At 55.5% G+C, this 23719-nt stretch overlaps 7 protein-coding genes across 7 annotated transcripts; 5 read left to right on the top strand and 2 right to left on the bottom strand.

The window, feature by feature from the left end:
- Positions 1-280: 280 nt before the first annotated feature.
- On the bottom strand, positions 281-3946 carry LY79DRAFT_647441 (GATA zinc finger protein; the record flags this gene model as incomplete). The annotated part of the gene is given in 5 exon segments (XM_060562490.1): positions 281-2010; positions 2020-2314; positions 2539-2863; positions 2884-2925; positions 3085-3946. Coding segments are annotated over 5 exon segments (2841 nt in total). The 5' UTR covers positions 3534-3946.
- A 2834-nt stretch (positions 3947-6780) lies between these two features.
- LY79DRAFT_32474 (uncharacterized protein) lies at positions 6781-7227 on the top strand. Its single transcript, XM_060552440.1, has one exon. It carries the CDS (start codon positions 6940-6942, stop codon positions 7165-7167), a length of 228 nt encoding a protein of 75 aa, XP_060417661.1. The 5' UTR covers positions 6781-6939; the 3' UTR covers positions 7168-7227.
- A 1691-nt stretch (positions 7228-8918) lies between these two features.
- Positions 8919-9772, top strand: LY79DRAFT_542820 (uncharacterized protein). The gene has a single exon (XM_060557018.1). It carries the CDS (start codon positions 9202-9204, stop codon positions 9700-9702), a length of 501 nt encoding a protein of 166 aa, XP_060417660.1. The 5' UTR covers positions 8919-9201; the 3' UTR covers positions 9703-9772.
- A 6902-nt stretch (positions 9773-16674) lies between these two features.
- LY79DRAFT_32400 (uncharacterized protein) lies at positions 16675-17474 on the bottom strand. Its single transcript, XM_060552435.1, has one exon. It carries the CDS (start codon positions 17213-17215, stop codon positions 16736-16738), a length of 480 nt encoding a protein of 159 aa, XP_060417659.1. The 5' UTR covers positions 17216-17474; the 3' UTR covers positions 16675-16735.
- A 165-nt stretch (positions 17475-17639) lies between these two features.
- LY79DRAFT_508807 (RmlC-like cupin domain-containing protein) lies at positions 17640-18497 on the top strand (the record flags this gene model as incomplete). Its single annotated transcript, XM_060553986.1, has 1 exon — positions 17640-18497. The coding sequence occupies one exon, from the start codon at positions 17640-17642 to the stop codon at positions 18495-18497; it is 858 nt and encodes a 285-aa protein (XP_060417658.1).
- Positions 18498-19071: 574 nt separating this feature from the next.
- LY79DRAFT_587696 (essential protein Yae1) lies at positions 19072-19764 on the top strand (the record flags this gene model as incomplete). The annotated part of the gene is made up of 1 exon (XM_060560806.1): positions 19072-19764. One exon carries the CDS (start codon positions 19072-19074, stop codon positions 19762-19764), a length of 693 nt encoding a protein of 230 aa, XP_060417657.1.
- Positions 19765-21555: 1791 nt separating this feature from the next.
- On the top strand, positions 21556-23299 carry LY79DRAFT_32304 (uncharacterized protein). The gene has a single exon (XM_060552430.1). The coding sequence runs from the start codon at positions 21714-21716 to the stop codon at positions 22974-22976; it is 1263 nt and encodes a 420-aa protein (XP_060417656.1). The 5' UTR covers positions 21556-21713; the 3' UTR covers positions 22977-23299.
- Positions 23300-23719: the final 420 nt, after the last annotated feature.

The following is a 23719-nucleotide window of genomic DNA, read 5'->3' as shown; positions in this document are numbered from 1 at the left end:
CCGCACAAAGGCCAACTTCGAGGTTGTGGTGGTATCAAGCAGAATTCGTAAAATATCAACCCGTATAAATCAAACTGTTCGCCATTACGAAGACTCTCAAGTCTTTCAAAACACGCAACGAGTAAGGAGCGCATCCAGTCATCGATCTATCGTCGAAGGGAAAACGGGGCTTCAACAAAAAAGCAAACCCAGCAGCAATACTGCTTTTGCGACACCGCGCTGGTGTCTGAATTTGCAATCGTACCGAAAATCGTGATGAGGGTGGGGGAGCGCAGGAGCCTCAAAGACTCATAGTGAGCCACTCCCATTCCTGCGGACCGGAAGCAGGGCCACCTGGGTTTATCAGCTGGCCATTCTGACCACCAGGCATTCCCATCATGCCCGTGCCCATCATTGGACGCTGGGTCATGCCAAATCCATTGGCCAGGCCCAGTGAGCCAGCCGTCGGCATGCTAGTAAGACCGGTGGCGGATCCTAAGGATTTCGCAGGCTCGTTGGGAGAGCCCGTTGAAGTTTCGGGACTGTCAACGTCCATACCCGCGGTGCCCTCGCTGCCGGCACTCTTGCTGTGACGGCGCTGGCGCTTCGAGGAACCGGAGGACGAGGATGTATTGACGTTGCGAGACAGAGCGGCAGCTCCAGGACCAGGAGTGTTCTTGGGTGGAGCGGCGGCAATCGGCACAACCCCCTTACCGCCAGCGGCGGCACCGGTGGACGAACCGGTTCCGTAACTTGTCGGAGTGCTGCCAGCAGTGTTGCCTCCCGACGCAGGACCGCTAGCAGGGCTCTCACCCTCGTTTGCACTACCGGCTCGAGCGGCAGCAGGCGGCGTTGTGGCGTTGTTGGTCGGAGTGGAAACGACAAGCGTCGAGTTCTTCCGGGAGACAGGCCCCGAAGCGCTGGCCCCGGCACTCTTCTTCGACCTTGTGCTCGTGCCACCGACGGGCAAGCTCGCGCCTGAGCCACGATTTCTTTTCTTGATGACATCGGTCTTCAGACTCAACGGTCGAACAACGCCGTGGAGCTTCAGAAACAGACCGCAGGCGTTGCAAAGAGGTTGACCTTCGGGGTTCCGGCGCCAGAGCGGCGTTGTCTGAGTGAAGCAGTTTGTACATGTGGTAGGCGCGTTTCCTTCGCCTTGGCTGCCCGCGGCCGCTTGCAAGTTGGTCGTGGAACCCTGCTTCGAACCAGGAGGAGATGAGGGCCGGCTAGGGGCGACGGAAGAGAACCCAGACACTGCGCCGTTGTTCTCGGGTGGAGAGTTGGGCGTGGATTGTGCCATGCGATCAAAGGGGTTTCCGTTTCTGCCAAGATGTCCCGCGGGCGTCGAGGCCGTGCGTGGAACCTTGCCGCCCCTCCTGTCGGAACCTTGTCTGAAGGACTGCGACCGCGGCAGGTTACCGCCTTCCCAGTCATTGTTTTCGACATAATCAGTTGTGGTGCCACCGATAGTCACCTGCTTTCGGGGTGGGCCACCAGGGTACCGCGCAGCCTGTGTACTGTACTGGCCGGGCAGCGACGGATCCCAGCCAAGCGAGTTGCTGTCATCAATAGGACCGGGCGAAAAGTCCTGAGGCATGACCATGTTACGGTCGGCAAAGGCACCGCCGTCCTCCTCGTCCGAATCTGCGCCAAATGTGAACAGACCCTCATTGGGCATAGACATGCCGGGGGACCGAACAGGGTGATCTTGCTGGAACACTTGGGTCGGGTCGATGTGCCCAAAGGGGCTGGGCGCGGCGCTGAAGGCAGATACGTTCTCGGTAGCGGGTGCTGATGCCGGGAACATGGGGTTTCCATTTTGCGGGTTGTACATGAACTGCCCGTTCATCTGATTTCCCATGTTCTGAGGGCCTTGGCGGAAAGATTGCTGTCTTTGACTGCGCATATCCATCGACCCAAAGTAGAAGCCATCGTTATCGGGCATGGGATGCGGCGTCGATACAGTGGAATGATAAGCCGATCCTGGCGGGGAGTAAAAGTCGGACGGGTTCAGGGAGGAGGACTGGACTGAAGAACCATTGTAGACGGTGGAAAATGGGCCATGAGATATCATGGGAGAAGTGGAAGGTGAGAAGGAGAAGTTCTGCTGGAAGGGGCCGGCAGATGTGATGATAGGGTCGCTTTCGATGTTGTAGGTATCAAGACCGAAGGGGACACCCGTCTGATGCGAATTTTGCGACATGTTGGATCCGTTGGCGTTATCGAGAGAGTATTCGTGTAGTTCCGAGTCGGCATCCAAGTCACTCGAGGTTGTCGTGGTGCTATTCACAGCGGGCACTTGGGGAGAGAAGTCGGCCGGACGTTTACGGGTCTAAGTGCGATTGGGGTCAGCTCAGGCGAAACCAAAGTGGGCACTAACACGATATCGGGGGTGTGCATCGGTACAGCGCCCGGGGTGTGCGCAAGATAGGAGAATTAAAAGAAACGCAGACGTCAGAGTTGGGTGGGAAGAGGGGGGGGGGGGGGGGGGGGCATCCGTCTCATTTGACTGATTCGCCGCAGGATTAATAATAATCAAAAAAAAGATTGGCTTACCCGTCGCTCATCAATACTCGTTTTGCGATGATGCCGAGTAACATAGTTGAACTCGTCATGGGTCTTCTGGTGATGGGGAGGGAAAGGAACGGATTGCGGGACAAAGTGCTGCTGGATGACCGAGTCTTTGCGCGATTTGATAGGAATGGCTGACGGAAAAGATGAGTGCGCTTGATGATGGCTCTTCTCTTCCTGCTTTTGCGGCAGAGGCGATGGGTTCGTGACAGGCGTCGCAATATTCTCGGAAAAGATGAAATCATCGAGATTCATGGGCTCTGGGTGGTTCACGTTTTGTTCCGACGACTTGCGCAATTGAGCGATACCGCTGGGGGGTTGGCATTGAACGTAGTAGCCGGTGGTGCAGCTGCCGGCGCAGATCGAGCGAGCCTACATCGTCCCACACAGAGGTTAGCCAAGTCCTATCCGGCATGGCACGCAAAAGAAGGCTGCCAGAGAGTAGAATTCATGGGCGAGAGAAAAAGAAGAAAAAAAAAATAGAGCATATAGTGAAGACAGATGGCGCATTGGAAAGGTAGGAATCCTGACCTTTCTTTCTCTTCCGCCTGCCGCTTGTTGCGTAAGTTGAACGCCATCATTCTCCATGTCAGGTTCTCCATGCGTTGCTGATTTGGCAACATGTGCTTTGTCTTGCTGAAGAACTTCCACACCTGGGTCGCCAGAGGGTCCTCCTTCTGCATATCTTCGGGACTCTGGTACGAGTCCATGGTTGCCTTTTGGAAGGGGGGAAAGTCTGATTTTTTCAAGAACCTGTCGTGCGCATTCGGGTACAGAACGGCGGAGAGGTCGAGTCGTAGATCCCGAAGACCGGCGGGCAGGTCGCTCGGGCTGGCCTTGGAAAGCGCTTGTGACTGTGTTGTACCGCGACAGTGGTCATCAGGCCTTCGCGGGAAGCGAAAGTCGTGCTCTGTTGTTGTGGGATTCATCGATGTGAGGGGACTGGAAGCCGCAATGGGGGAGGGGGTGCCGGCGGCCATGTGAAAGCGAGCAATACTTCGGGAGAGAGTAATAGGTTTGTGTGGTGTGAGAGAGAGGAAGGGGGGGGAGGAAGAGCTTCCTTTGGAAAAGTGAAGGTTTCGGTTTCGGCGAGTCGAGGGTCACCAGAAGGAATTTCCCCACGTTCGCCTGGGTGCAACTCTCTCTGGCAGTCTCTGTCTTTCTCTCTACCGCACTGCACTTGACCTCGCTGACTGGGTGGCTTGGTCCGCCGCCTCGGTCGCTAAGGGTCGGTGGGTACCTGGGTACGCCACGAGTACAGAGAGATGGGCAGGCCGATCTGGCAAGGCGCTCGTGTGTGGGCAAAGCCTTGTTCCCTCTGCGGTGGGTGCTGATCAAGTCTGGCAGTGTCTTTGGCGTATTGGATATGGAAGGAGGGTTAGGAAGAGTTAAGAGGAGGAAGAAGAAGAAGAAGAAGAAGAAGAAGGTTTCGGTGATAGGGCTGCCGAGTCGATGGCGCTTGAGTTTTGATCAAGAGCGGGTGCAGACGGCGTCGAGTGGACATCGGGAGGAAAGTCATCGCACAGGTTGCAGCGTCGGGAGGGATCTCTCGTCGCAGTAGACCCGGCGGAATAGTGGGCAGGATTGCGTAGAGAGAGGACGGCTCTTGTCCGTAGTTGGTGTCGCTTGCTGGGAGTACGTAGTTGTGCCGTTCCTCGTGCAGGGGCCGAGGGAGGGGAGGGGAGGGGCTGTCAGGTGTGGTGGGTGCGTGGGTGCGTGGGTGCGTGGGTGCGTGGGAGTTGGAGTCGGAGTGGGATTCAAAGTGGGTGCAGCAGGAGGGTCATCCACGGTGCGTGGATGAGGCCGACCTGGGCCCTTCCTCCAGAGATGGACAGAAAAAGCCAGGGCCACAGCCAAAAAAGCACTCTGATGGCTCTCCTCTCACACCCAGCCAGCCAGCCAGCCAGCTGAGGAATGCGGGAGGTGGGTGTGGAGTTGGCCGAATACTCAGTAGTCCCATTCCAACGTCCAGTCTCGTCTCGTTCTCCTTTGCACTTGTGAGACTTGCTTCACCTGCTGTACTACCTACTCTGCTGCTGCTCTACTCCTATGCTACCTACCTAGCTACGTATGATGGATGTGAAAAGGTATACCACAGTTCAGTCCCTTCCTTGCTGAAGAGCGGTCATTTGATCGGCCAGTCCTGCTCCTCCTCCTGCTCCTCCTCCTGCTCCTCCTCCTCCTCTTCCTCTTACTCTTCCTCTTCCTCCTCTTCATCTCTCTTCATCTCTCTTCCTATCCGTTTCCGTCTCATCTTTGTTTGTTTGTTTATTTATTTATATATATCGTCTTTCTTCCTTCTCCATCTCCCCGTCCCCCATCTCGGCTCTCTCTGCAACAAACAGCAAGAAGCCAGTCGTTGACATGTCGGCGCGCGCACGCTGCTGCAGGTGTAAGTGGGCCAGCATGAAAATAGTTTAGATGCAGGGAGGGCGTCTCTGTAGGGGACCTGCCCCCTCCTCTCCTCCTCTCCTCCGTCCGCCGTGAAGGCGCGCACGCTGGAGAGGCCTGCCGCCCACTTGGCTCTCTGGCTGGCGCTCCTGCTACTACTTAATAACTTGTTCCACCCCTCCCCCTCCCCACCCTCTCCAGAGGCGGCGGCCAGGAAATCGGGCCCTCTCCTCCTCAGGGACCATTGGGACCACTGCCTCGGCGGGAAAGAAAGGAATGACAGAACCTTGGACGGAACAATGACCGATCCCAGCCTACAGTTACCTAGCTGTTGCGGCGGACTGGCCTTCCCGACCTCCAAGGGTCAGCACATGGAAAAATGGTTAGCATCACGAATCGTTGGAAAAGACCCTACGCTGGGTATATCCCTCTACCCGATACCGCTTCTTGGAGCATGTTACATGTCGGACGCTCCCCGCAAGACGTTGCGTCGGCCTCTTGCGAAACTCCTCAAGCGGACCATTCTCACGGGTAGAGAGCGAGCGTTGACAGCTGATCCGGATCTTAATCCCTTTGCTATGGATCAGGGGAGTCGACAGAAAAAGCTGCTGCTCCGGTCTACTATGTATTTCCCCGAGACGGCGAGACGCCGTCGCAAGCCCTAGCCTTTGCGCTCTGGTACGGGAACCGAACCGGACGGGCCGTGGACTGGCAAGAAAATGGACTGCAAAAAAGGCGAGGCAAGGCGAGGCGATGCGATGCGATGTGATGCGACTAGACCATTCCCTCTGGAGGTGGCAGCACCGAGCCTGACTGGTCTGTGTGGTCTAGTGTGCCGAACAGTGGACGTTGGACTGAATGAAATGTGGATGCCACTAAAGTCGAATGTCGGCACACCACACCAGGCACGAATGGGGCGCGCGCCTCGAAGCAAGCCGAGCAGAGAGAGAGAGAGGTAAACCCTCCTGCAGGCTACCTGGATACGCAGTGCCCGACTCTGTGCCGCCTGCCGTTCGGGTTGTGGCCGGCCGGCATTCCTACACTAAGAAGGCTGGGACCCAAGACAGACAAGCGTCATTGGTGATGAGCCCAAGACATTCCAGAGTTCCTCATCTGCTCCAGTTCCCGCCTGCGCATGCTTCGAGTCGTCCCGCAGAGGGTCTGTAGAAGCTCAGTGTCGCTTTGGAGAAACCGACCCGTGTCCAAGGCTTTACTGGAGTCTCCTTGTCGCCCGCCGCCCCCAACCGCCGATTCCACGGTCCAAGACGCTGACGACGCCGTTGAACCAGAATACCATGGCTTACATGATGCCGCCGTCAGCTTGCATTCAGGTCGGATTTCAGGGTCCTGTCGGGGAAATGGGAGGAAACTTGCAACGAACAAGGCACGATCAGAAACCGCCCCCCCCCCCCCCCCCCCCCCCCTTGAGGGACGCCCCATCTCGGTGGAACTCCACTTTGGACAACTTCGACCCTCACGCTAAGCATGCAAGAAAAAGAGGAGCGAATCGAGACACCACCGTGCCAGCCGCGCCGGACGGTGATCCCCGGTCGTGGTGAAGCGCCAACTCGCGTGCCCAACGTTGTCACCGGTGGGCCCTGTACTGGCTCCAGCACAACAGTGCACGCCATCTTGTTGCGCCTGCCTTCGTCTCGGTGCGCCCTCCACCCCAGCTGAAGAGATGCAGGTCAACTGGGACGTCGATGAAAGAAGAAGGGCATTATCTTAGGTGCAGATACTCCGGACACTGGGCCGCGCCGCGGCCCCAGGAGATGATTCAGTCCTTGGTTCATCAGATCTTTCCCCATCCGTTCGCCTGCTCGAGGCCCTCAAATCGCGACCCGCTCCCATCCCCTACCCTGCTTCCGGGAATACGTCGTATTCTTGCGGCATTCGAACCATTGAGCAATCTCATTTGAAGACGAATTTGCCGCCCTCGTGCCCTCGCGGGCTCCGGTACGCGTCAGAGCCTCGAGAACAAGGAGACATATACATATGCTGCTATGGTATTGGTCCAGGGCCCTAGTATTCACTTGCTGGCTCGTGCTCCTAGGAAAAGCTGGGATTCCGTTTTCCCGTGTATGTATTCGTAAGGCGTATAACGCTCTGCGCTATAAGGAGAGAAAGGGCATTGTGTTGTATTGCGCGTCGGGCTGCCGTCGAAGGAAGCTTGCTGGCACACGGGCGACAGGTTGGTTTTTCCCCCCACCCCCCCCCCTATAAAGTAACATTTCGTGTCCTAGGACAAGCTCATCCCAGGTCATCGGTGGTTGTGCCCATGGCGATGGGGGTTGCTTCGGTGGCGCTACAGTCGCGATAACTACTTGTTTACTTGCATGATGAGTTAGTTCCCCAAGGAAATGCACCCTGGAGCCTTCATCTCATCTTCATCACGGATCCGTTGCTTGATTGATCCCGGTAGGGGGCATCCATAGCGAAGCAAGAGAGAATTCGGGCGTATTTCTGCCGTGGCTTGTGCCCGCCTGAAAGCCCCCCACGGCTTGCTGATGTTCATCTGCTTTTCCCTTCCGCTGCCGCCAATCGGAGGCGCTCGCAAGAAATGTTCTCGAATGAACCCACAACGTACTTTGTGACACGCAATACGTGATTGGCGCCTCTCTTCTTCTTTTGCCGAGGAACGTCTAGTCTAGAACCAGGGCTGAGCACGAGCTGGTATTGGTCACAACATCCCACTCCCCAAACTATCACCCCACGCTACCTGTTTGAGGGGAGGGGTCGACCGCGGTCTGCCGCTGTTACTCGATCCAAATGCGCAGCGCCATCAAGTTGTCCTAAACAGAGGAGAAGGAGAAAAGAAAGGGGAAAAGAGGAGGAGGAGGGTGATTAATACGATGAAGAAAAAGAAGAAGAAGAAGAAGAAGAAGAAGAAAGCTGGCCAAGGTAAATGGGGTGGCTTCGGTCACTTCAATGCAGACACCTGCACGCTGCCGCATTTTTTGGTCGTTCTCTGAAGAGTCGATGGGGCCGGCCTGTGTGCAACTCACGAGCGTGGCGGGCAGGCCAAAGATAGATAGTAGCGGCAGGGCCCCTTCCTCTCATCCCCTCTCCTCTCCGCAGGAGCAGTCGCCAATTGCAGTGGGTAGGTAGGAATCCGTAGCCGATTCTTTGTGGTGGTAATGGGTCTCATCAGCCTTAGGCCTGGAGGACACGGGAATTTATCCCCATTTTGGCGCCAGACCTGCTGGCACAATGGCAGGGGAGGAGGACAACGATGGCACGGTTACGATGCGTCGACCTGGCTTCCCGGGCATGGCTAGGTCCCGGGGCACCCAGGTAGCTCAAAGGCACGGATGCGGTGACATTGCTAAAGCAATAACGAAAGCCGACGGGCCAGACAGAGACTTTAGGCTAATGAAGGCAGCGTCTAGATAGGTATTGTGAGCTGCGGGTGTAAACTATGCATGTCGTTCCAAACCCTCTTTCGGAATGGTGGAGGGGGGCTCAAGGCTGGTGTAAGTTTAGGTATACTCTCCATGATCGGAAGAAAACCGAGCTCTGGCTCGAGAGGCAAAGACCGCGTGCAGTTGCGGCGAGAGTAGAAATCGCGGCACGGGAAAGGTACCTCGTCAACCGGTGCGAGGTATTTGGCATTCCGACTGGTCGCCGCTGCAGGTCTGATGCAACTTGGGAGACTAGACCGGCACTCACTGGGGGGAGGACAAGGAAGGGCGTCAGGATGCGCCTGGCGGAACGAGACGCAATAGCTTTTAACAGGGCACATATGCCGCCGGTTCCGATGGCGGCATAGTCCAAGATGAAGACAACGGACGAGATGGAGGGTGATGTTGCATGACATGTGGTAAAGTGCAACTTGCAGCCGGGTTTGCAGGGAAGGTGCACGAGACCCCCACACGAGACCGTAAGTGGGCAGGCAGTACGTAGTAGCCCACGGATGTATTTCTGCCTTGAACTGCTCTGGGCCTATGAAGGAGAAGGAGCAAGCAAGCCGCAGACCAATACTGGCAAGTACCTAGCATTTGGTGGCGGTGCTTACCTTATGCAGACAAGACTGGAAAGAAGCCACAGCAGTCACCTGCTAGTAAGGTAGGTAGGTAGGTACGCACAGACAGACGTTCGAAAGCAGGTCACGGACATTACCGACCGATGATATGCTGATCAAGGTCAAATCGAAAGGGAAAACTCTTTTCCCATTCTCTCGACATCTCATCAATTGACAGACAGTTGCCATGGATATCAACACCATCTCACTCACATCGATCACTCATCATCAAATCAATGGGTCTCGACATGCCTTCGCGCGACATTCTCCAGACACTATTCTCCTTCCCGTCCACAGGCGCGGTTCCCGCTCCCGATCTCCATTTTCCAGTCCCCGTACGGATGGATGCGCCTCCTTGCTGTCTCCATAATTTACCCCCACTCTCAGGTCTCTCTCATGCTGGTTGCGCTCTTTCTCCCATCCAACGTTACGGACCTATGGTTCCTGTCGAGATTTCGATGCTCCTGCGTCTACCTAACCAACACTCGACCAGAATCGACTCCGCCCAACTGTCCGAGACCTGCGTCACATTCGCGGAGCCTCCCTGTCCTTCTTACCAGAATCTTTCTTGTCATCCAGCCTCTCATTCAAACCTATTCGCATGGCTACTGCCCTATTCGACATCACCCCCGTACCCACGCATCCGACACTGCAGCTGTAGCGAGGCATTTCACGTCCAACACCCGTCCCGCTTGAAACTGCCCTCTTTTTTGCCCCCGTCGTCCTTGGATCGTTAACGTTACCAAGAAAGCTCCGCACCAAATCCCCCATCCCTGCAATTGGTGAGCCAACCGACACAATCATCACAATAGAAACATACGGCTGTGCCGGCCTTTTTTTTTTTTTTTTTTTTTTTACGCCCGCGAGTCATTTTACTGGCACCCATGCCGTCCTTCGCAAGTCAGACATGGGCGAGCTGGCCATGGCTCACTCAACGCCTCGTGGCAGAGGGTCCAAGTAAGTGTGCTGCCTTGGCTTCACCTTGGGCCTGACGGGCGCTCCTGACAAGGATTGTCTCCGTATCATGGACGCTCTGCAATTCGGATTAAGTTGCTGGACGTTCTGGGCCCAACCCAAATTCTGCAGAACAACGCCCGACAGTATCGACAACCCTCTGGGGCGGATACTGCTACTCCCTTCATGCACCACGAGATCATCACTTGTCATCTTCTTTCAACACCACAGCATCCCGACTGCCATACGTCAGTCGCCCGCACCGTCGAGACGTGGGGACATGGCGCCCGCAACCTTCAATGGCTCCGCGCGCGCTTCATTCTCCTCGGTTTAGCTCGTCTTGAGCCCTGGCATGCTCACTGGCATACAATACTCACTTCATCCTTGACAGCATCGGTCTGCCCCATATTCTGCCCAAGTACAAGGTTCATTTACGTATAATTCCGAGGTTGCCAAGGCGTGCCGGGGAGGCTGTCGCCGAAAGGAAATCTTGAGACTCGTCGAAATGAGATCGGTACCGAACACCGTGGTGGGCTCGTATACCAGTCTTCGGACCTTGCGATATGTGCACTCCTCTACTCTGCGGGCTGCTTTGCTACGTGCTGCTGCCTACACTCGACTAGACCCGGCAGCCTTTGGCCTCGCGATACTGCAGCCACTCAAATTCATGACGAGATTCTGTTTGTCCGATGTCGACTGCGCGGTCTTCCAAGCCGCCGCTAGCCATTGAGGGCTCCGAATTCGATGCAGGGTGCGCTGTGCCGTGTTGCCCCCAACGGACCGATCCCCACAATAGCGACAGCGGTGCTCAGCGGCCTATGCATCCGACCGCGCTGGTCTATTCTCAACTTGGTTCAACTCGCATCAGCAGTGGACCTCCCTCCTGGTCCTGGGGCCTGCCGGAGAGCCTGCGAGGGCATCTGCAACGCGGCAACAAGACCCATCAGTGCCAGGGTGAAACGCTGAGGTCAGTGTGCTTCTCCTCTCCGACTCCCGACTTACAGATCCCCGCCTGTAGAGCGGATGGTCGACTCTTAGTGTAGAGCCGCCTCGGTGGATTTGTTGCGTCTTTCGCCAAATCAGCCCGACTGGGGAAAACTCCAAAGCCCAGGGTCTGACGAAAATGGAGCGGAACAGACTGTGGCTACCCAACCTCCAGCCTTCCATGATCGGAGCATGGCTGGCGTCAGGCAGCTCAGACTTGTATTCGACCCTGGGTGGCTCGTGTGGCTATGAAGGCGTTCCCAAAGCATGTCTTGACATCTTAAAAGGCTTCAAAAGCTTTGTCCACCGCTAACATCCGTCTGCTACGTCTCGTTCGACCTCAGAGGGCGCCAGCTTGACATGTGACTCCCCCACGAGCGTCATGCGCGACATCGGATCTAGATTGTCCAAGTTACGGATGATGGTCCTGAGGCCCAATAAAGGTGTCGGTCGGTTTTGACAATGTGCATAAACGACCTCAACACCAACAGACGTAAACAGAGGGGCACACTAGTTTGTACAACTACAGTGCTTCCTAATGATTTGGACATCCTACGAGCAGACGTGAGTCCGCAACTACCCAGAATCGCAATGCAATCTACGAGAAATGGGCAGCCGCGTTCGCGCAGGCCACTTTTTGGGCAGCTGCGGCGGCCTGCAATAGCTTACGGTATGCGAGATCGAAACGAGTCCAGTGCCTCGCATGTCAGCCTTCTCGAATTAAGCCGGAGCAGGTGCGAGAGTTATCCCGTTTAACACCGGCGCATTGTACTCCGTATTTGGAGAGTCATTGTGGATGGCGGTGAGTAAGTAGGAGTGGCTCCAATGCCCCCGGCAACGCCACCCATATTGGCCTGGAGAAAGCGACACACGAGTCGACTGTGCTAGGATGATAACAACCTCCATGCCATGCTTCCCTAGAAGAAAAGTCAGCGTTTCGAACAAGGACCAGCAATTTGTCGTCCTATTGGTCTGCCTGATGTCTCTTATCCAGGCTACCCCCACATGCGTACTTTAGAGCCTGGCAATCTCGGCCAAATAGCGTGCTCCTCCCCCCACTATCGCTGTCAACCTGCAGGACTTGTTGTGTACTGCTCCGAGCAATGGTGCTGATCCGGGAAGCCAACCAAGTGACTATCGATTGTCATCCGGGAAGTCTCGCGCTTCTCGACCGAGGACCGATGTTGGTCGTCCTGACGGGTAATCTTGTTGCGTCGCTTGTGGGCCGGTTGTCTTCTCGCACACGAGTTTGTGTTGTTTCTTGTAGTTCCATGGTTGTTCGGTCCACCTGACAGGGACGACGTATGGTTGATCACGTCTGAAAAGGGGTGCTTCCGCCGCGAAACCCTCGAACTGCGGACATGAAGGTGCCCCGCGTGGGGGTCTGCTTCTGTTCTGGCTGGGCCGAGCGCGCAGGGAGCATGCCAGCTGCGACTTGGAAGCCGGTGGCGTGGCATGTGGTTGGTTGGTTTTCGATCAGCACCAATTCACCAGTTGACTACCGGTACTAGGTTTGCTGAATGGCGCTACGTGGGCTGTGCTGCTCCTCGTCGGTTAGGGAGGACGGCAGTTTCCTCGTGCCGCTCGAGAGGTCGATGATGCTTCCGGGTCCTTTTTTTTTCCTTTTTTTCCTTACCTCCTCGGGGGGCGGCAATCGCTGCTGCTGCTGCTGCTGCTGCTGTTGTTTGCGGCTAAGGGTCACTCACGTTCGGCATTGCGAGTGGCCTGGAAAGTGTCCCAAGGTGGGATGGTGCCCTACCTCGGGATGGTCGCAATTCGTTCAAGTCCGGTTGCTTCGATGGAAAAAAAAGAAGAGGAGAGTAAGGGCGCTTTATAAGTCTGCTCTTATCTCTCGTACCGAATCCATCAAGGTGTAGGGTTGCTCTTAAAGACGTGCTCGGGTAGGGTAGCTGACTCTTTTGCACCATTCTTCTAGCAAATTGCAAAAGATCGTCTCCCTGTCGTAGCATCCCTACTTATCTCTATCTCTCTATCAGCCTGCCCATCTATCTTTGATATGTGGTTCTCTCCGGACCTGCCCAATCTGCCAGGAAAGCAGAACTAGGGGAACAGGGAAACGGAAAACTCTTGCTCTACATAATTGGCTTAAGCATCCGTCGTATCTTGATCGCATTGCGCATTCCACTCTTATCTACGGGACAGGTCTTTGAGCTGCCCGCCTGCCCACCTTTGCAACACGAAGAGTTTTGTGCGCGCGTGACTCTCGAGATAACCTCCCTGCCGCACACAAACCCTTCGTGCATCCATGCGTATGTGTGGCCAAACATGGGCACTTATGCACGTTTTGGCATTGGCGCTGGGCAGTTTGCTGCACCTACTGTAGTAGGTCAAATTCTTTATCTTTTGGCACATGGCGTGGGCATGCATCTCAAGCGACCTTCTTATCTCGTCTGAGCGGAAGTGGGCGAAGCGGACCCTTATCTTTTCTCCAGGTTTCGCTTCCCCGGACATGGCTTGCTGGTGGAGTAGCATCTTTTTTTGGAGATATAGATGCAATCTGCTGCTGCTCCTCTTGCAAGAAGTTCTCCTGCTGGAGGGAATCATTCCCGTACCCTTCTCAGCCTACCGACCCGAGGGCTTTCGAATCCCCCATGCTTTAGTCATCAGCCCCGCCAAGTGGGAGAAGAACGGTTCCCATCAATGATGCGATGGAATACGACACTTGACTTGCCTGATACGACGAAGCCGGACTGCGAACCAAGCGGATGTATCCAGCACGACGGGGAACACGTATCCTAGAAGTAACATTGTCTTTTCGATGCGGATAAATACCGCTGGCCTTTGAACTATCGACCACAACACCAGCACTACGATCTCTAACAACAATACAACTGGCTCATCGATCAAGTGAATGCCCGGTGGCAGAGAGAACATGATCAGTTCAACATTATCTACCATTAACGAATTTACACTCAGTATGAGAGGGATGTCTCCGTCGGGTCTCCCTGGCGGCTTCGTGGAGATCTCAGGTACAACCAGTAACCTCATGTCGGCGGCTTGGCTTTCTTGAACGCTCTTGGCCACGTCGCTCAGATGATATCGATCTAGTACCTAGGCTGAGCTAGTGCGCAGCCTCACCTGCTACACATACCTACCGCCACTAATGTCGCAGGGCCGCACTCGAATATTGCTGTGGATAACCACGAGAAGACAGGGTCGCCTCTCTGGCAGCCTACCGTACCGAACCGATTTCACGAGCTCTGGCCCGATACGACACGATACGATATCTCGACGTTCATCGCTGCTCCTTTCATTCGAAGACTACCTCCTGATAAGTGTCGGCGCATTATCTAAGGTGGACATCCACATCGACCGCCATCGCCGAGCTTAGCCCCCTCCATCAAGGGCAGCGAAAGCCGGGCTTTTTCCTATGGTCTCTGCAGTCTCTCTTGCGGATGGACTGCTGATCGCCTGGATATGCTGGTATCCTGGACAAGAGATTCAGGCTCCCATCAAGGACCAAGGTGGTGTGTGGTTCGAGAGTGCGTTGCCGGAGGCAAACCATGGGGGGCGAATAACTGTTTCCGTTGCCCTTGGCTCGATCTTCAATCTTGTGTCAGCAGGAAAACCACCATCCAGACATTTGGTCTATGGCCGCATATTCCTTTCGGATTGCTTTGTTCCAGACACATGTCGATTCCGAACCGAAAGTTGCATATCATTCATGGCGGCATGAGCCATCGGGTTCAACTCGTATTGTCTTGGAGTACGCCCCGATGACAAACTTCTATATGGCAACGATCTACGCCGAACAGTTGAAGCCACTCGACGTACAATTACCGACGCGCAAGAATGCCCAGAAATTTGCGGATCACTTATGGAAAGGGCGAGCATGGTTCTAGGGCCAAGGACTGGGAGGCATATCCAAACAGAACAGGGAAGGTAATGGATGGTTATTTCCTCCAAACTGGAGCACATCTGCTCTTATGCGGTGTTTTACTCTACGGAGATCACACGAAGCCGAATAGTGTGCACATGGTCGGCGAATTGATGTGGTCCCTTGACAGAACATCACTAATCAAGATGGACGGAGGCGCATCTGCCGATTGGTGTTGGCGATTGATCTTCGGTCACATGCCGCTCGCAAAGGATAGGCGAGGTGTCAGTCTTCCAAGCAAAAAATATACTGCTCAATCCTCGACCACGGAGGCAATTGGGAAAGTTCAGAAGGCTTGGGGAACGGTATCAGTAGGCCAGGTGGGTTGTACATAACGAAACAATGGATCGAAAGGAATCCTTCGGCTCCTTTCCAAATTTGTTGTAAAGAATGACTTCTGTCGGTCGTGAACAGCAAACCCAGCACTGCGCAGCACGATTCAGCCTCGGGGAGGGAAGCCTTCGTTGAGCCGCGAAGCAAGTCTCGCGACTCGGGAAAGCCAGGCTAGGCAGCGGCCGGTGCGGACAAAGTCTACTCTCCTGGTCCCCCGGCTCATCTCCGTCTCAGGCATCCAAGCCTCCGGTTGGCTGTGCGCAATGCAATCCTACGTCACCCATCATGGGTTCGGTGGTCGATGTTGCGCTCGCTCATCGAACTTTGCCGTGGCATCGCGGAAGTCCACTCCTCCCTCGAGCGGGTTGGTTCTTCAATGTATCGGAGAATCGTCGCGATTCAGTGTCTGCCATGACGAAGATTTCGCTCATCAATGTGACGGATGGGGAGAATCTTCGGGCCCGCGCAGACGTGTACGAAATACCACAAGCGGCCTTACCACGGCTCTGTTAGCGAATTATGTGAATCGGTACGGCAATTCAGGAACAAGAGTGTTTTGATAAGTACAAGTGACTTGCAGGCAAAGAGGAAGACGTTGTGTAAAGATTCGTAGTGTAGCTACCGCCGGGTATTTGGAACAGCCTGCTTCGTTCCTCTGGCCGGCCCAATCATCGTTTTACCGGACCTGCCGGCCTCGCAGTATGTCCCTCTTCACGAGCCAAGGGCTGCCGAATTCGCAGCCTCACCTCCCAAGAGAGCAGAAGCAAGCAATGCGGCCGATTCAGAGGAATCTGACAGGATTACAAAACGCCTACAACGGAGACGCAAACCGCAAGATCAACCGGATTGTCGACAAAGAAACCGCATGGGACGCTACCAAACGAAGCTTCCGGAACCGTATTCCTCACATTCGTCGTCAACCCTAAGCAGGCGGAAAACCGTCGCTGTGTGTTTCGCCTAAAGGTACATCTGCCCCCTCTCCAGCCGCCAGGAGTAGTCAAGTTCATAAGGAGGACGCCGGTATTCGAGCCAGCGGCAAGGACTAGAAACCCGCAGTGATTCGGCTCTGCGGTTGCGTTGGTTTATAAACTGCAGCAACATCGGGAGGACCAGAGCGTCGTTAGAAGGCTCCATGCTTACCATACAGAGAGGCGATTGGCTGTGGGGTTCCGTCGACGGGCATCCTATTCTATGCAAAGAGGTGGAAGAAGGCTTAACACGAGAAGAGGACAGCGAGGAGTCGACATGATAGATTAGAATTGAGACGATAACAACGTATCAAGCCTGCGGGTTTTCTTGGAGAAGCATGATTCTGAAGGGACGACCTTGATGCGACGACTGTTGCAACTTCACGCGCCGAGTCGGTAATACCATTCAGCTTCCGCTCTTTCTTGTATATTAATGTGTCGACGAAGAGCATATTGAGCGATGCAGAGGGCCTGGGTATTGCTAGATCTTGGACTGCTTGCGAGATGCCTCATGTAAGGCCTGTCCATCATCACGTAAGGAACAGCTTTTCTGACAACACCGACACTAATCACTAATGGAACTCGATTTTTCATTTGATTATTGAAAAAGTTTGTCTCTCTTGCGACCTTCATCTACGGTAACATGAAACCCTTCCTACATCCAAGGGGCTTTGCGTCCAAGAGGTGTCTTGTGCCATTCAAGCGGTTGATTCGGCTGGATTGCCGAGGCATGCTAGATTCGGAAGTAGAACGGACTGTTTGCTGTGATCCATGAGCCTCAGAGGATACAGATGCAAAAACTGCATTATCCACCACTGTCCAAGTGTCTCTGGAGCCTCCCCTGTTGAAGAAAACAAACAGTATAACTCGTTCTCGAGGAATCGTCAACCTAAGTATCATGTGAAGTAGCAGCTCAGTTGGGTGTAGTTGGAATTTGCTTGGCTTTCGGTCCACGGCCGAACATGTACCGGTTCCCGGGCTAGCGCATTGCGTCACAAGAACCCACCCTGTCGGTGCCACCGAGCATGTGGGGCAGCGTTCCCACAAAGTGCTTGTCAGCATGAATAATCCAGTTCGAGAGCAGCGCAGTGGTTGAAGAATCCAGCCGGTCATCACCTGCGGCGACGCCCCCCCTTAGGTAACCGCTTAGACAGCTTCACTGGGGGTATGTGTAAGACCCTTACAGTAGTCTGCAGCGTCGGGACATGACAACATATAAGCTTCTATAGGAGATTTGCAAATGCTGAACAACGTTTCCAGACCAGATTCACGCTGATTCTCGATTATACTAGCTCTTCTTCATCGTGCGAGAAGCCCCGAGCCTCAAGTATATATGCCTCGTATCGCAACCTTCACTGCTGTCATCGCTGTTTTCGTTTCCGTCATCATCTTCAATACACAGTTAAAGAGCTTCTTCGCAGACGTCACCTCTTCACTTATCAACACCAAAACAACAACTACTACTACTACCACCACAACCACCGCAATTCCATCCATAGTACCAGACTCTTCTGTGCCTCCCATGCTCAAGAACACAATGTCCAAGACTCTCCACCACGCAAAGATCACGCCGCACCGGAGCAGCGCTCGCGGCCATGCAGACCACGGCTGGCTCAACACCTACCACAGCTTCTCGTTCGCCAACTGGTACGACCCGCGCTTCAACAGCTTTGGCGCGCTCCGCGTGCTCAATGAGGACCGCGTCAAGGCCAACTCAGGCTTCCCCACGCACCCCCACCGCGACTTTGAGATCTTCAGCTACATACTCTCGGGCGAGCTGACGCACCGCGACTCCATGCTGCAGAAGGGTGCCGAGGGTGGCCAGAGTGACAAGTTTTACCGCATGCACCGCGGCGACGTCCAGTTCACCACCGGCGGCACAGGCATCGCACACTCGGAGATGAACGAGCACAACAAGGACACGGTGCACTTCCTCCAGATCTGGGCCATCCCGTGGAAGCGTGGCCTGCCGCCCACCTACCACACGCGGCACTTTTCCGAGGACGACAAGCGCAAGGGCTTCGTCAAGATTCTCTCCCCTCTCAAGGCCGGGCCCGACGCCACGGCAGCCGAGGAGAAGGCCGCGGAGCCGGCGATCCCGGACACCATCCCGATCCACGCCGACTTCGTCATGGGCGCGGGCATCATTGAGCCCGGCAAGGTCTTTGAGTGGAACGTCGGCGCCAAGGTTACAGAGCAGACGAAGCGCAAGGTTTTTGTCCACCTGCCGGCGACCAAGGGCGGCAAGGCGAAGGTCAAGATCGACGGCCGCGACGACGCCGTCTTGTCCGAGGGAGACGGCGCATTCGTCGACGCCGTCAACGCCGGGGACAAGCTGAACGTCGAGAGTGTTGGCGAGGCCGAGGCCGAGGTGGTCATTCTGGACACGGCGTGAGACCGACAGATGGCGCCGCAGGCAGGATGGAAGAAGCCTTTGTGTTTTTGAGCGACTTGGAATATCCAACTTTGAATACCACTTGACTTCAAAGTTGACGTAGCTGGCTACCTTGATGTTACTGTGACAGGCCGGGCAAAAGGAGTAGAGCATAGATTCGATGAAGGAAAAGCAGACTAGCCTCAGAGCATGAATAAAAAAACGAATAAAACAGTCCAGTGCACTTCATTTTCGTCCAAGGCCGTTCTTGACAACAGTAAGCGCAGAGAGCTAGATCTTCCAAAGTCGACACCGCAAGCCGTGGGACGACGACGACGGGCCGAATAAATGCTGAGGGGACTGTGCGCAAAGATTTATAAACAGTACAGGGGAGGGCTTGAAGCACGCATTTCATACAGTGCGCATGACGAGAGAGACGTGCGGGGAGTTGCTTGCAAATCGTCTTCCGATTTTTCACCAAGTTCGCCATTCAGACTCATCAACCACCACTTGCGAAACCAGCCGCCACCAAGACATTGTCCCTCGCAAGATCGCGGTGCGCATAAGCCGTGGAAAGAACACACCGCCATTCATCATGCATCTTCAGCCCATCGACAATACGGAGATTGAGCCCTTCGCCAGCGCCATGGCAACCGACCCCCGCTTCACTGTCGTGCCCGAGGAGCAAGAGATCTTCGACGACGTCTGGGGTTCGGAGCCGGGCTCGCCAACCAATGTGCCCCAGCATGCGCCCACAGGGACGCACCCTGGCGACATCCCGAGACTGCAGGCGGAACACACCACCGCTGGGTACCGCGAGGGAGTCACCGTGGCCAAAGCCCAGAGCATCCAGGTGGGGTTCGACGAGGGCTTCAGCCTTGGAGCCGAGCTCGGGTCGCTCGCCGGCCAGATTGTCGGCATTCTGGAGGGCATTGCCGCCGCCTTGGTCGGCCAGGACGAGGCCGTCGTTAAGGCCGCGCGCAAGGCCTCGGACGACGCCAAGATGGAGCTGAGGACGGACTCCATCTTCGCGCCCGCCTTCTGGAATACCGACGGGACCTGGAAGTTCGACGTCGACGAGCACGCGGGCGAGGAGATCCTCTTCTCTGACGTGGCCCGCGCCCATCCCCTCATCCAGAAATGGACAAAGGTCGCGAACGCCGAGGTTGAGCGGTGGGGCATCGTCCTTGATGCTATCGGCGATGCGCAGGAGCATGAGAGGCAGCCGAGCCCGGAGCGGGCTCCGAGCGCCGCCGTGCCACAGACGAAGAAACCTCTGGACTGGTGAGGTCCCCGAAACGACCAAGCTGTTTATCACACCTTGTATTTTTACGGCTGAAGGTTTCGGAACGAGCTGGCCACTGGGTAAGCAAGCCCTCGTCGACAGTGCCGCCGGTTTGACATCATGGGCATGCCCGGGCCATTGTTGGTTTTCCAGTAAGTTACCGTGCCGATAGGCTATGCCGAGTGGGGACACTATATGCTTACTCGATGTGCTTGCAGAGCAAATTGCGTTGATATGACGAAGTGTTATCGCTCGAGCTCTATGAGTTTCCAGGAAAATCGGGGAATCCTTTGCTTCTAGCGCAGAGTCAAATCGGACTTGGGTCCGGCTCCCTCGCAGGATTACGCCGTCTGTGTAGACGGGCTGTGGCTGCTGAGAGACTTGGGATCAAAGCCGAGCCGCGAGTCCGACGCCTGCCGTGCGGCTTGCTTGAATCATGGCACGGCAGGGCATTCAGGATAGGATTCTGTCTTGTGACTGTTCTGCCGTTGTTTAGCCTATCCGGGTATGAACGGGAAGCGAAGAAGTTTCGTAGTAACAGGGGGGGAGGCGACATCCTGCAGGAACAAGTCATGTCTGCCCGTTCAGTTCAAAATCGATTGCCCCTCAGCGAGCCCACTGCATAAAGAAGGGAGCTGCATGGACAGAACATCACAAAAAGCTGGCCAACCCTCATTGCCATGGGTACTGTAGGTGATGGAGCTCAGGTGTTAAGTGCATAAAGCCAAAAAGTCGGTCCGCTGCCAAACTTCGGCTATAGATGCAAAAAATCCCACCGCGAAGAGAGGATCACCTCCGATCCCGTCCCATTTCGTCATTAACATCATGCTGCTATGGTGGGCGCAACTACCACGGCCCAGTGAACGAACACATGGCTCCATAGGACACCGGAGTTCGCTATATTAATGGTTGCATCCAACTTGTGCGTGCCTGGCGCTTGACCTCAGTAATTACGGATACCGTAGGCGTGCTCATGGGGTGAGTGACCCTTGGTGTTTCAAGAGTGCGGCTGTGCTGCCTCACATCGGAAGGGCCAGCCTATCGCGTGGTGGATGTCTCTTTAAGCTCAACACCATTAGCGCTGGATTCTGCAGGGGTCCCCGCTGTTGAACGTGTTCGAGTCGGGAGGCGCGCCTCCTTGTTGTCGGAGGTGGTGACATTGTCAAGGCTCTCCCCCCCTGTGTTCCTTGGACGAAGATCTGGAGCTTCTGCTCTGCACAGGGATGGACGGTGATCTCATCCACCGACTGCTCCGTTCCTGTATCAGGACGTTCCAAGCTGGAGGGTGCCCGCCGCCCATCCACAAGCCGCCCATCTCAAAACCCTGTCAGCCTTCAATGCTTCTCTTTTTCCTTTACCCAAAGAGATCAGAGACATGGGTGGCCCCCCGGCTTTGCCTCTGCTATACCTGCACCTGTCGTCCGAATTTGACCCTAGGTAATTTTAGTCAAACTTCATCCGAGCTAGGTCACTCAAGCGACCACGCCCCTGATCGACAAAACCCCATGGACGAATTACACATACACGGCCACGGGGGCGTTCGATGGGGCGACGGAACCCACCTGCTGGCGTGTTATTCATCCGAGCTCATAGGCCAGAAAGGGCTTTTCTCGGAGACACGATGGCATGATAGCTAGTGAGGCTAAGTCAGTACGGCGATTCGACGAGAAACTCCACGAGCCTATTCGCGTGTTTGGGTCTAGCGAGCCTACCCTGGTCCCTATCGTCACACTGCCTCCCCCCTGTGTGGCTTCAGGCCATGGAAAAGGTTGAAAAGGGCAGCTGCCATCCGGGTTATGTCTCTCCTCTCTCTTTCTGTTCTTCAGTATCTCTGATACCATCACATTCGCTAATACCTTGGACCCCGTTCAACGCTCTCTATCTCCCCTCATTTCCATCCCAACCCATCACATTCTTTCACTTATTCGAGAGAGCGCCACCACCAACATACAATGCGTTGCTCCGCCATCGCAATCCTCGGCCTCGCGGCCGTCATCTCCGCAACATGGGACGGCAAGTTCAGCTACCCTCCCGGCATCGAGCCCCTGGGCATGGCCAGCGGCAATGCCGACTTCAACATCAAGACCTTCGGTCCCTCAACGGCCCCGCCATCAGACTGCATCTCCGTCTGGCACCCGCCACACCCCAACGTCTACATTGATGACTGTGACAACGACAAGGAGCACGGCTGGCACTGGGTCCACCCGGGCAAGCCCAAGGACAGTGACAAGCCTGATCAGTCGTGCGACAAGTGCGACAAGCCCGACCAAGATAAGCCCGGCAAGGACATGCCTGACCAGCCGTGCGACAAGTGCGACAAGCCTGGTAAAGACATGCCTAAGCAGCCTGATCAGCCTTGTGACAAGTGCGACAAGCCCGACCAAGATAAGCCCGGCAAGGACATGCCTGACCAGCCGTGCGACAAGTGCGACAAGCCTGGCAAAGACATGCCTAAGCAGCCTGATCAGCCGTGCGACAAGTGCGACAAGCCTGGTAAAGATATGCCTAAGCAGCCTGATCAGCCTTGTGACAAGTGCAACAAGCCTGATCACGACAAGCCCAAGAATACAAGCCAGCCAGCGCAGCCAGCGCAGCCTGCGCCGACCAGCTGGAAGTGGACGACCTCGACCATCACCCAAACGGCCTTTTCCACCGTCTTCAGCTGTGCACCCACCGTTACCAACTGCCCCGGCAACGGCGGTGGCGCCCACTACACGACTGTCACCGTCCCTGTCGTCACAACCATCTGCCCTGTCCCCGTCGTGCCGATCCCCGCTCCGACGACGGTGCCCGCTGCTCCTCCGGCGCCGCCTGCGCCGCCTGCACCACCTGTAGTGCCGGTTGCTCCTCCAGCACCGCCTGCGCCGCCTGCACCACCTGTAGTGCCGGTTGCTCCTCCAGCACCGCCTGCGCCGCCTGCACCACCTGTAGTGCCGGTTGCTCCTCCGGCACCGCCTGCGCCGCCTGCACCACCTGCAGAGCCAGTCACTCCTCCCAGTCCTCCCGTTGTTCCTCCGGCGCCGTCGAACCCGCCCGTTGTCCCCCCTGCCCCCACGACCACCAAGCCCGAGATCGGCACCATCGGCACCATCACCAGGCCCAACCCCACCGCGACCACTAGCCTCGCCATTGTCACTGCCGGCGCTGTTCAGAACGCCCAGCGCGCGGGCGGTGCCGTCGTCGCCGCCGTCGTCGCTGTCGCTGCCTTCATCTGAGAGCACTCCCGGCGGTTGCGGACTTGTCTGTCTTTTGCTTTTACACGTGTCACTAGAACGAAGCCCAGCAACAGGTTTTCGGGCAGAGTAGAGGCACATCACAACGATGGCTTATGGATACAACATCGATTTATGGTTATGGTAATGACTGGGTTTCAATATACGATCTTGGGACTTCATTCGGACGGCGTAGGGTTGGTTCCTCGGGCTTCGCAAACTTGGGCGAAGGGGGAATAGGAACTCTGGAGTCCAGGAAAGCCTACTTTATTAGTTAAGGCTAATACAACGGTTATGTTTTCTTCTTTTTCTTCAATATTTTGAATACTTTGTTTGCAGTTCTCAACCCGTGGTCTCGAGACAAGCCCTGTGATTCCTCATCCACATGTGACTGCCTTCTTCGATGAGCTGGCTTCAGAGGCGATACCACTGTGCTTGGCCCCGCGAACAAGTTTACCGATTGCCTTTGGCGTAGTGGGTTCAAGCACGGCGTGATTGTGCCGTATCTCAACGATTGAGGATCAATGGCAGGAGTACAGCTTCTGTGGAACCCCTAGGGCAGATCGATTGCTCATCCGGCCCGCATCGATCTCTCGTCAACTAACCTTTTCTAAGCCCATTCTGATTGTGGGCCACTGCAACCGAGTGACTAAATCGGGTTCCTGTCGCATGATGCCGTAGATTGAGTGCAATGTGCGCCTTTTGTTTTTGCGTTCAGGCAAAGTTGCCGATGACTCTGATCTCTC

This window comes from Colletotrichum navitas (assembly GCF_030913465.1).
Source record: "Colletotrichum navitas strain CBS 125086 chromosome Unknown LY79scaffold_10, whole genome shotgun sequence".
NCBI classification, from domain to species: Eukaryota; Fungi; Ascomycota; class Sordariomycetes; order Glomerellales; family Glomerellaceae; genus Colletotrichum; species Colletotrichum navitas.
This window is presented reverse-complemented; position numbering and strand designations above follow the sequence as displayed.